This window comes from Mixophyes fleayi, chromosome 1, assembly GCF_038048845.1.
Source record: "Mixophyes fleayi isolate aMixFle1 chromosome 1, aMixFle1.hap1, whole genome shotgun sequence".
Taxonomy (NCBI): Eukaryota; Metazoa; Chordata; class Amphibia; order Anura; family Limnodynastidae; genus Mixophyes; species Mixophyes fleayi.
Genome location: NC_134402.1, coordinates 336,268,828 through 336,281,922, shown reverse-complemented (window position 1 = coordinate 336,281,922; position 13,095 = coordinate 336,268,828). Strand labels below are relative to the sequence as shown.

The 13,095-nt window shown below is 43.0% G+C and overlaps 1 protein-coding gene across 1 annotated transcript in view; it reads right to left on the bottom strand.

Moving 5' to 3' along the window:
- The window catches only part of HNF1A (HNF1 homeobox A), a 39,232-nt gene extending 27,189 nt beyond the window's left edge, over positions 1-12,043 (bottom strand). The window contains exon 1 of the mRNA XM_075215125.1: positions 10,897-12,043. Within this exon, the coding sequence (XP_075071226.1) occupies positions 10,897-11,216 (320 nt within the window). The 5' untranslated portion in view covers positions 11,217-12,043. The remainder of the gene's footprint in view (positions 1-10,896) is intronic.
- Positions 12,044-13,095: the final 1,052 nt, after the last annotated feature.

The following is a 13,095-nucleotide window of genomic DNA, read 5'->3' as shown; positions in this document are numbered from 1 at the left end:
TAACCGGCCACTGAATTTACTGGAGAGGAGTATTCATGGATAACGGGACAAATCTCTCTCCAGCCCAAGTCTTGGAAGAACAGATCCAAACTTTATCACAGATGGTCCAAGGACTATTGCATTGTTTATCTGCGCAAGAGGAAGCCTCCAGGACTTCTCAAGCCCAGCAAGCTCCCCTGGCACCTGCTGTAGAACCCAAGTTGAACCTGCCAGACCGATTCTCTCTCTCTCGAGAGAGCTTTATTTTGCAATTTTCAAGAAAGTTGTAAGCTCTATTTTCGGTTAAGACCCCGTTCTTCTGGTTCGGAGCAGCAAAGGGTCAGTATAATAATATCCCTCCTTCAAGGTGACCCCCAGCCCTGGACGTTCAGTCTTGCTCCCGCTAGTCCTTCTCTGCAGTCCATTGACGCATTCTTTAATGCCTTGGGCCTGCTTTATGATGATCCAGAACAGGTGGCAACGGCCGAGGCTCACCTTAGGGCCTTGAAGCAAGCTCGGCGCTCCGCTGAGGAATACTGTGCCGAATTTAGGCGATGGTCTACTGACAGCGGTTGGAACGATCTGTCAATTTCGCTTAGGTTTGTTGGGGCAGATCAAAGAAGCTTTGGTACAGTATCCTTCTCCATCATCTCTGGAAAATCTTATGCAGCTTGCTTTTAAGATTGATAGACGAATCAAGGAGGAAAATGAGGTACCTTCCTGTTCATCAACGGCATTTGTTCCTGCATCAATGGACACGGAAGAGCCTATGCAATTGGGAGCTTACCGTCTTTCTGCATAAGAAAAAAAACAGGAGATGGACCCAAGGTCTTTGTCTCTATTGTGGCATTAAAGGACATTTTTCCCATTCCTGTCCCAATACGTTGGGAAAAAAGTTGGCCTAGGGTCTAATGAGGAGGTTCACCTGGGCCTGCAGATCATCTCCTCCAAAAAATGCAATTTTGGTTCCTGCACATATCACTTACAATGCTCGTTCCTTTGATATTTCGTCCTTTATAGATAGTGGAGCCACTGGTAACTTTCTGGACATTGGATTTGCCAATTCTTGTGGGATTCCTTTCAAGAGTATCAGTACTGCTATTACTGTATGTGGCTTAGATGGAGGGCCACTTTCAGGTGGCAAGTTCTTGTGTGAAACACCCCCCCTATAGTTTGACAGTGGGAACCCTTCACTCAGAAATTTTGTCTTTCTACCTCATCAATTGCCCGTCTGTACCATTAATACTGGGTCATCCCTGGCTTCGCCTTCATAACCCTGTAATAGATTGGGCTCAAGGGGAAATTACCCAATGGAGTTCCTCATGTTCTCAGACTTGTTTGAGTTTGCCCCTTCGGATTCTGCAGCCTACTTCCAAACTACTCCCTCCTCAGTACCGTGAATTCTGGGATGTATTCTCTAAAAAAGCGGCTGACACTCTGCCTCCACATCGGGATTTCGATAGTGCCATCAAGTTAATTCCGGGTGCTAAATTACCTAAAGGAAGGCTGTATTCACACTCTGGTCCTGAGAATAAGGCCATGCATGAATATGTCGAGGTAAATTTGAAAAAAGGTTTTATTAGGCCTTAAAAATCTCCGGTGGGAGCCAGATGTTTCTTTGTTTCTAAGAAGGATGGTGGGCTACATCCTTGTATCAATTTCAGAGGTCTTAACAGGATTACTATAAAAAAAAACAACTATCCACTCCCTGTCATCTCGGTCCTCTTTGACCAACTTAAAGGTGCTACCATCTTCACCAAAACTGATCTTCGTGGGGCATATAATATCATCCGCATCAGAGAAGGAGATAAGTGGAAGACGGCTTTTAATACCCATTCCGGTCACTACGAGTATCTGGTTATGCCGTTCGACCTTAGTAGAGCTGGGTACACCTTACACTGATTATCGGGCCAATCAGACGATATACGACTGATTGGCCAGATATCTGTGAGTGTGTAAACTTACCCAATGGTCCAAAGTCGTCCCAAAGTGCCGATCATCGCTTCATCTGGTTGGTCGTACTGGTTTGATTTTTGTCGTTTAGCTGTTAGTACTGTTATGCACCAGACTTTCAGGTCCTGTTACTTAACCCTCTGCTGTTTTTCTTGGCTGTCCCTGCGACCCACAGGCTCTGCTGGTCTCAGATCTCTAGGCAGGATGCTGCCCAGTCTGTCTCCACTCCAGAGATCCCTCCAAGACCAGTGCATGGATGCTGTCATCTTAGATTCAGTCACATGCTGCTTCTCAGCCAGTCAGAGTGCTGCTTGATCTCAGCTGACCGCAGCCTCCAATCAGGGGATAGCAGTTACTAAAATAAGGACTTCTTGGAGTCCTAACCTGTTGTCAGTGCAATGTTGATTCTTTCAACCCCAACCTGGTTTCTAGCAGTCTAAAGTCTATACAGTGATTTCTGCACAAAGAGCGCAGACTGCATCCCAGTCCCAGTCTGGTTCAGCGCTCCAGTTCCAGTCTGGACAAGCACTCCGGTTCCAGTCAGGACCAGCACTACTTCTATCACATCTGGTGGATCTGCCCTACAATAGTTCAATTCTGGGACAATATAGCTACCTTTATCTCCAACGTTACTCTAACACCTATCTCTAAATATCCTTGGCTCTTTATTTTGAGCCTATTTTGAGCATACTGATGAAACCCATCTAACAAATTATCAGTCCAGATTCTCATTGCTGCCAGGTGCATTATCACTAGTCATTGGAAAAAATTGGACCCCCCCCTCTTTACAACATGTAAAGGGGACTTTGGAGACAGTCTCAGTTTCCTTTGCCCTTTCCTTCCTTCTGTTTTCCTGCGTTATACTTAAACCATACATTTATTTGCAAAGAGTATAAACAGGCATTCAGGCCACCTAGACTCCTACGCTGCTCTTGAGCGCTATAGTGTTTTATACTATTTGTTGTCTTGATTAATACCCTTTGCTCAATTGCTACCTTCATGTACCCACAACTTGCCTGTTAATATGTTTGCTTTGCTGTATGTGAAAATCAAAATACCTTTTTGTAAAAAAAAGAAAAACCCGAAATAGACTTGTGTACAAAGCTGTATTTCACCCAGAAGTGTTTGGATTTCTGTTGTCCTATGACACTAACGTTTATTTCTGCTCAATCTTTACACTATGTAAAGAATGTTTTGTTTAGCTATCCATCTCCATCCAGTTATCTGCACATATTACACCCGTTAGGAATTTGTGTCATTTTATTTGTGAGTTATGCTGTTCCTACTAATCAAACCAAATGACTTGTAAGGTAAAACCAGTGTAATTTCCTTGCATTCCTGTTGCAATCACCTGTAGCACACTGACTGAGAGAAAAGTTAATTGACCTGGCACTGAAAAAGTTAATGATTTATGAAAAAACAAATGGCAATGAAAGGAAATTAGATGGCAGAACTGCCTGTGGCTTTCCAGCTATGTTGAATAGTGTAAAATTGCATTATTTTATTTTGTATTTAAATGACAATTGAGTACTTTTTGTTTTATTTTTGCTCGCCTTACGCTTATGGCAATAACTGCTGTGTACAGGTAGCATAAATACTTGTTCCAGCAAGGAATACTAGAATGTACTGCATAGTTGCCTACTCTCCCGGAATGTCCGAGAGACTCACAAATTTTTGGGAGTTCTCCCGGACTCCCGAGAGAGCAGGCAAAAATCCCGGATCCAGTTGTCGCCTTTGTTTAAGATGGTGGGGGCAGGGCTAAACGTGCCATTGTGGCCCTGCCCCCTACTGCAATTGGTTAAAACTGTCTAAGATTGACAGGAGCGGAGCCTAACGGCGCACCACGCGTGGCCACGCCCCCTCCCGGACAGCTGCCTTCAAAAGTAGGCAAGTATGATATACTGTAAGGAGCAGGACATCAGTCTGTATGTGTTTCTCACAGATCCACAATGTGATTGAGGACTCTTAATTTTGGACAAAAATAACTTTGGACAAAGGGGAGAGAGAAGGAGCTCTCCATGCTTGAGCTATAACAGCCTGAGTTGCAATTAATGTTTGACTCATTACATAACGATCCTCCAAGAAGCTCTGGGGGGAAAAGACGTAGAGTAGTGTCACATCCGGGCTGACGGAGAGTAATTCAAGTAACCTTCAAAACCAGGGCCAACACTGTAGACCATAAGAAACAGGCAATTGGTCACCCCCAAAATATGTGGAATATGTCCCCCGACACTCCACAATTGTGCAAACAGGCCTTGGTTTGTGAGGGCCAAATCTTATGGAGTTTAGTAGGGGTCATATAGGGCCTGTGGAGCAGTTTATACATCATCTCCGTATGGTTTAGGCACAGAGACATTCTATGTGCATTTTGAAAGATATAGGGGCATATTTAATAAAGCACGATAGTGCTTTTAACGGGTAATTAGGGTCCCACAGTGTTCTCCGCAAATTTATTAAGGGGGCATCGCAGCAGATATCATGGTAATCTGCTGCTTTGTACTCCTCTTCGTTTTTGGGAGCAGTCACCATTCAACAGAATGGTGACTGCTCCTGGCCGCAATCTAACAAGTCCCGAAAAAACATTTTTTTCGGGAACTTGTCATGTTAATGTACGCCAGCTGCAGCTGGCGTACATCATCCGAATTGAGGAAATCTAATGCTGTCAGCTCTGCTCCGGAGAGCAGAGCTGGACAGCGCATGTGTGGAGGGATCACATGATCCCTCCCTGTCACTCAGCGCTCTCTCTCTGCAACTATCGTTGCAGAGACAGAGAGGGGATCTGTGTGCGCATGTCCAGTTCTTGGAACTGGACATGCGCACTTGAAGAGTGAAGAGAAGACCCGAAGACAGCGCTTCCGAAGAGGGGGGTAAGTATGTTTTTTTTTATCACTGAAACAGCAGTTTTTCGGAACTGCTCTTTCTCTGCACGGCTGTACATAAATGTGAGAAGTAGTTCAATCCTTTTCACTTTATGTGAATAATGATAAATGTGCCCCATAGTCCCATTGGGACAAGTCAAACACCTCCCTGAGGGTTCAGGCTTACTAGCACTTTTTAATCTACAATTCCAGCATAACTGAGACGTTTATGTCTGCCAGAGCGTGCCAGTTTTTTAATTATTATTTTATTTTTAGTCTATTTTAAAATACCAGTCATCTTTCCTCAACTTGATAATGATGAGTGATGTCTCCACCGCATGGTGATACGCTTAAAGTCTATCTTTATGCTGCAGGCATGCTTTCTGGCATGAGATTTCATGCGAGTGTTCTTTAACGCTGGTTTTACTGGTGTGTGAAGTGCCTGGACTATTGCTGTCCCATGGATAGATTCTCCCACATCTGCTATGGAAGACTATAACTCTGTCACAGATGCTAGCTAGCCTGTTAGGAAATGCACTAACCTACTGAGGGCCTGTTCACAGAAAATAGTTTATCATTTTTAACTAATATAGGAAATTTTTTTACAGTTTTTTATTTTATTTTGACATTGCAGTTTATGTTGCACTGATCAGTGGGTAAGAATCCCATTTTGATTCAATGACGTATCGAAAAGTACAAATGCCAAAGTGGGTGAATACTTCTTATAGTCGCTGTATATCATCCAGAACCTCATGATTTCTGGTTTTACCAAGTGACTCCTTCTTACTGCTTCCATGAGTTAAGTTATCAGAACCTGTTGTTGACGAAAGCTTCACCTTTAGCAACCCCCTTTCCCATGGAACCAAAAATGCTCGCCGATACTAGGTTGTCCCCAGGATTTAATCTCGAGTATAGATAACCTCACTCAGGTAGGTGGGCATCAAAAAGGATTTGGCAGTGGGATGCTGAGCAGCGATCTCTATGGCAACAGGGATGCAGGGTGCTCCTGGACCAGAATATACTAAGTTGCAATAGGACGTAGTACCAAGCTCCACCAGTATAACAGTTTGGCAGTGTAGAGTAGAGAATGGAGCTGGGGCACAACACAGTGCAACGGAAGGTGCCGGAGCAAGATTGAGCTGTCGATCTGGATGGTGAAACACTGCTGACACAAGTGCGTCCGATGGAGCAGATAGCGGGGACCACGATCCTGTGGCTGGGTGGTGGTCTCACAGACGAAAGGCAAAGTCAAACAACAACAAGCAAAGGGTCGGTCCAGGCAGCGATATACATAGTCGGGGTCACAAGCGAAAAGTCTATCCAGACAACGAACATGGGTAGTCAGGTCACAGGCAGAGGTCAAAACCGAGTATCAGACAGGAGCAGCAGGATATACTCAGGACCAGGAGCACGGAGAAGCAAGTGTGTGAACGCTATAACCGGCAAAGGCTCAGTAAAACTGACAGGTATTTAAAGCAGTAGTATCAGGGCAGGTATCAGAGTGAGCTGCAGGTGAGAGGAGGTCATGTGATCACACCCAGGCTGACAACAACACTGCAGCAGACAAAATGAAAACAGCAGCGATCTGCAGTTCCTAACAGTCACTTTTCATTTTATTTCCCCTCCAAATAAAATATTTTACTCACAATGCTTGAAACTCCTGTTAGGAATAGTGTTCTAGTCTTTCATTTAAGTTATGCAAGCTGTAGTCCGACTGCATGAAACAATTGCATACTAACCTACTTTTTGAACCCCCAAGGGACAAATGCCTCGTGTGTGACAAAACAAATTGTGGCACCACGCGATTTGCGTCATCTCGTAGTGGGTGGCAGGCCAAGATGACTCGATTTGCATCGAATCACACCATGAAAGTCCCGCCCATTTCAGAAGAAACCGAAGCAGGATCTGGATGGGTGGCCTACTCTGCCTGGAGGACTCCTTATTTATCATTGGGAGCCCTTAGGGTTTCTCGATAAATAAGGCGTTACTGTTGACTAAGAGTTTTGCTGGGTTTTTTCAGCTAAACCTTCCCCATGTTTTGAAGCCTATTTACCATGGACTTGTGACTGTAGCCACGCTGCAGTTCACTTACTGCTAAATAAAGCATTTTTTCACACCTGTGTCCAAGGTAATTATTTATTTTTTAAATATGGTTTTATTGCTGTTTGTATTGTATGGAGTCCAGTTCCACTGTGCATCTGTGGACTGGCAATGCCAGGTCACGCATGCACAGAAGCACGAAGCAGTAAGAGTATGCTCACTAGTATCGTCAGGGAGCGGAGTATGACTCAGCTCAGAGCCGTAACTTAAAATGTTAACGCCCGGGGCAATAAGGAAACTGCCTCCCCCCATGCCTTCAATTTTAACCAAATTAACCTAAAATATTCATAAACTGTGCCTCCCTTCAGCATCGTGCTTTGGCGAGTCGCCCCTGTTGCACAGCCCTAGTTGCGGCCCTGACTAAGCTTCCTCGGCCGCTGGATGATAAATAGACTCCTTAGTTTACTAACTTATCCAGAAATGAACAGAACACTCCCAACTAATCTTGCGCATATAAACATTTATAAACATTCCTTAGTATTTTATTCAGACACAGCCCCAAACTGAATTTATTTAGCTTCCTTATGCTGGCTACACACTACAGTGTTTTCAGCCAAATATTGGGTCAATCAAATGATAAACGACTGTTCGGGACAATATTGCATTAGTGCAGTGTTGGCTAACCTGTGACATTCCAGGTGTTGTGAAACTACAAGTCCCAGCATGCTTTGTCAATATATATCAGCTTATTGCAGGGAGGGTATGCTGGGACCTGGAATGTCACAGGTTAGCCAACACTGCATTAGTGTGTATGCTCCAGCAATGAACAAGGAAAGCACAGATCATCGTTTGATGTGATTGTTCAGTAGAACTATAAATCTCGTTCAGCTATGGATCGACGTTCTTCCAGTCCTGCAGTGTGTATACACTCATGATCAGGATCTCCATAGAGTTTACCGAGTCATGATCTTTTCAGCTGACGGTTACGACAGTTGAAGAGAGCAGATCTGAGGGTCAATTTTTTAAACCATGTATAGTGTGTACACATGAATCATCATGCTGATCGGGACTTTTTGTTGTGTTTTTGTTTTTTGTCATGGGTAAAATCATTGTAAACAACACATTGGTTGGAAAATTATGTAGTGTGTTCCCAACCTTACTGAAGTCTCCCTTGCAATAAATATATTACAAGAACTGTACCATTTCCTCCAGCATCACATGAATGGCAGACTATAGTATATGTTTTTAGAATCTCATGGCTGTTTTGTGGGAATGTGATGGTTAAACCCATTATTGTGGAGACAAATGGGATGTTTAAAGGTACATTACAACTTGTCTTTCTCAGTAAGTCGGACATAGTTCAAAAGTGATTTGTAATGACAAACAAATATTCTACTTTATGGAGTGGATTTGGCCAAACAAGAGAAAATAAACTATTCTAATTGAGAATTATTTTATAAAGCCTTGGTTAATAATATAAGAATTTCAATACATGAAAAGTAAGAGGCAGCACTAACAATCAATTTTCACGAGTAGACATTAATGCAAAACATTATTTTATTGCTTTATTGAGGCATTCAGATATTATATCAAACACGGGGCTCCTTATCAAGACTGTGCCATAGATACAACTTCTGTTAATAAATGCAAATATGAAGGCACATCTGTTTGATGAGCAGAATATTTTTTTAGCCAACCTGTTTCATGGAAAATTTATGGATAGGGAATATATCCCAATAAGGCTAATTACCCACTGGCATTGTGTTAAACACCAGTGACACCAAATATCAAACGTAATTGCATTTGACATGCAGTGGTTAACCAATACTTGCACTTGTGACTGTAAGTAAATGGAGCAGGCACCCTCAGAAATATGGCACCACAACACAAATGCTCTCCACTGCAAGCGGGTTCACGGTTATTGGAAACAATAGGTCCCATCCCCATACCTGTTAAAATACTTCTACTAGCACTAAATCTTTTCTTGACATCAGTGAAGTTATTGAGCTATGTAAAACTATATATAGAAGGAAATAAAATTCTTAGGCCACGTTTGTATAATGTTCTAGACATACAGTGAAGTTTATATGTTGGTTTTTAAATAAGTACAGAATCGTATAGCACAAAGCATTCAAACAATGTGGTGATTTCATGATATGTATTATGTATCCCATTTAAGTTTTTTAGTCTGTGCCTTTTAGGCCTGACGTCTTTATTTATTTTTTTATAAAGCTGTATTTTGTCTTGTAAGTGGATCTATATTCCATATTATGCACAAATACACACCTGTATACACATTGCGGCACCTCCCCCATCACCAAATGGTGATTCACTCAGCTACTGATACCAGCTTATCTGAGCACAAAGTCCAAGGTGTATGCAAACAATAACTGCTATGTGCTTGGAATAGATATCGACACACAGACCAAGGGGCCACCTGTGCTCTATGGGGGTCCTTTGCAAAAGCTGTAAGCAGTTTGTCCAGTATTAAGATTAATGACATACTTAGCCTTCTGGTGTATTCAAATATAGCCTAAATCATTACTGACTCTGCACACCATAAGAGTAATAATTAGGTGCCTTCTGATAAAGCTTTGTTAATAGCCACGTTCAGGTGTCTAGACCTTATAGTCTCTTGAGTGGGTCACACATATCACCTATACAGCCCCTGGCATCTTCTTGTCTATTCATTCACATCTCTGGGCACTGTTGATGCCCCTCAGCCCCTTTTCCCATCCTTAGAGGTCATTTCTAAGGGCGTTTTCACCTCCCTTTTGTTCCATGAACAATAAGTAACCCAGTTAGTTAGTTATCAACTCAGAGGAAACAAGAGGCTGGTTGATAATTTATAGCACCTTAACCAATTTAAATGGAAAGTTCATATGAAGAGATTTCTATCTCAGTAGACCCAAAACGGACAGACACCGTCTCTCTGTTCATTCTGTGGCTGTTGGTAGTATGGGGCTGAAGTACTTTGCTGCTAGCCAGAGAACAAGTGAAATATTGCAAATGGACCAAGAATACAAGGCTGACTTGGATAGAGGTAAGAGTGGGCTCCCTAGGAGATTTTGTAGGGCTATTAGACAAGGGGATTTCTTAAAGCAAAAGACTAGCAAATGTCTCTCCATAACCACTGACGTTTGCAAAACCTGAACCAGCCAGCTACCAAATTAGGAGAGGGATTTAGTCAGACGTATCTGCCCAGCTGCATGTTTTGTCCTATACAAGCAATCAAGCAGAACATTATTGTTTTGTAGTCTGGTGCAGCACTATCACTGCCATCTCAGTCCAAAGTAGCAGTAGAGTGGTTAATCATCAAAGTTAATCATCACAAAAGGTAGAGGCCATTTGGTTTATAAATGCACAGATTATGGAGGGCCTGGATAATTAGTAACCAGCCCAGGCCCCCTGAGCCCCATTAATTAAGAGAACCCACAGTACCCTGAGGAGATTCAGCACAGGACCCACAGCACCGTAAGGAGAGAGAGAACGTAGGAACTAGAGGGTGAGGAAGATCAGCATTGTCCTAAGGAGAATGGACAGCATACAGTGGAGCGAACCCACAGGGAGGAACATAACTCAGAACCCTAAAGAATGTACAGCTGGAACTACGGTGCCCTAAGTAGAGGAGTTGGGGTCGAACCTTTAGGAGCAAATACTCACTACTGAGAACCTGGATTAGATTGGAGTTAGGAACAGAGAATGTGGTGTAAATTTACTTCAGTCCTCTCAAAAGACAGCAAAGAATTGGTTGACAGTCTACCTGCATTACATTTTTGTCCCGTGCATTTTATTGAGGATACAAACTACATTATACATGTCTGTGACTACACAGCACTACAGTTCTAACACTTTCCATCTGGACTAAACATCAGCAAAGCTTTAGGACAACAGGTTCTGTACGAGTGGTGTTATAAGAGACACCCATGATGAAGGGTTAAAAAAAAGGGAAGAGAGTACACAGGTGGGCAAAAGAGAAAAAAGGAAACTGGGACCAAAGTATAGAAAATAAGATAACAAGTGTATGACAGAGTATTATGGAGAGTACAGTGCACATTGCTCTTACTGCAACAGTCGTTCCACCACGGCCTTCTGATGTGCAGCCTCCTCCGGGCTCAGTCTCTCTAAATCCTTAATAATGGGTGGTGTGAAGTCCTCCCCATCCTCAGAACTGTCGTCTTCTGATAAGTGAGGCTCCCCTAGCCCATTGGGCAGCTGTACACAGTGATCCCCATCTTCCAGACTGCTCATGTCGTCCAGGGGATCCCTGGGATATTGGTAATTTTCGCCATCGCTCAGAGCCTTAGTAAGAGTCTCCTTAGTGACGCCTGACTCCAGCAAAGCCTTTAGTAGTTCCTGCTGCAAGTAACTAAGCTGAGACGCCATCCTCAGTGTTACCTGCTACCACCTCACCATCCTGCGGTTGTAATAGGGATCAGCAGGCGTGAGCCCATGCTCTACCCACCTTCTGTCTCCTCCTCCCCCCAAAAATTCTTGCTCTGCGGCCACAACCTGCAAGTGGTCACCCCCTGGACAGTCTTCACTGAGACATAGAAGATAAGGGACCCTTGTCTCTTTCTGTTTACATCAGAGCAGAGTAAATCCTCCAAGGTTCATATTTATCCCTGCGCTTCACAAGTTACTGAACTTTGGACCCCAACTCTGCACAAAGTGCATGTGTGAGAGAGGGGGGAGAGCAAGGGAAGAGTAAGTAAGAGGAAATAAAGAAAGGAAAGAAGAGAGAGTAGAACAGGAGAGAAGCAACAATGGGAAGAGATAGGAAAGTAAATAGTACAGAGAAAAGGCAGCACAACAGCGGTTACATTATAGTTAATGCAAAGGAGAGGGGGGAGTGACTGAGTACCATGAAATTATTTACTGGTGACATGAGCTGACCACCCATTCACCTGATGAGAACACCCAGCACAACAACACAGTAACAATTTGTTCAATGTAAAAGCTGTCAATAATAAGGTCTTGTTTATAATCATGTTGTGTGCTGCAACTTATTGTTATTAGACTACATCCACTAGATCTCAGGAACAGGGTACATCATGCTCCCCCGTCTTCTCGTTCAGTTTACACCCCATCTACCCTATACATCTTGTGTTTTGTTTTGGCATCTCACTGTCAGGTGCTGCAGAATTAAGTGGTTTCCTAGAAACAAACATTAATAAATTTACAATCTCTTTATTGTTACAGTGAAGATGTTCTATAATGATTGATTTATGCGATGGACCTATTAAGATTAGACTTATCTCATAATATTTATTATCAAGATGCGAAAATGGAAGCATGTAGTAACCAACAGCAATGCTTATTTGTTTAGTACTCTGTGGCGCTATATTGGGGCACAACTACAACAAAACACATGTATGATAGTCAGCAAAAAGAGTTATATAAAACACATTTTATATATATATATATATATATATATATATAAAATCAGTGGCGCACGCAGGGGGGGTTTCTGAGTCTCCCCCTCTCCCCCGCGCTAACTAAGTGGCCACCATAGCGGCACTGTCCTATACAGCAGCCGCGGCGCTGTCAAACAAGCGTCCGCGGCAGTGCTGTATTGCATACAGCACCGCCGCGAATGCTTCTTTGAAAGCGCCGAGGCTGCTGTATAGGACAGCGCTGCCGAAAATGGAGCTGCTGCGCAGGCGCGGGCGCAGCTCTCGTGTTTTTTTTTTAGGGTTTTTTTTGGGTCAGGGGGGGGAAACCCCCCTGACAATCCTGCGTGCGCCCCTGATAATATGTGTTCATACTTGACAGCTATCTCTCCAAAAATCATTCTAAACAATAAAATAATACTTTTGTTATATTTCAAAAATATTAGTATTTGAAATTCACTAGGCTGAGACTTTAGTCATGGAGTCGTGGATCTGTTTCAAAATGACATAAAATACACATCACAGACAAACCCATATTTATGAAAGGATTCTATTAGTTATTGCTATTGCTCCACATTGCAAACGTGCTTTACAAAAGGCACAACAGCAGATCTCTCTGGCAGCAGAGGGGTTAATACAATGCAGGAGACCGAGGCCTCTGTGTTTCACTGTGTGACAGTTCCTGTTAGCAGTTTCACACTCATTAAAATGCACCAGCAAGGTCAATAGTACTATAAACATAACCTGCCCATACCAGGTAATAACTTGTTTTAGACCCTCATTGTACTAGGCAAGCTTCATTGGCCCTCTGACTTGAAAGCATTTATGATTGCTTGCAAATCCCCAATATCCATAAAGTCCTGAAATCTAGA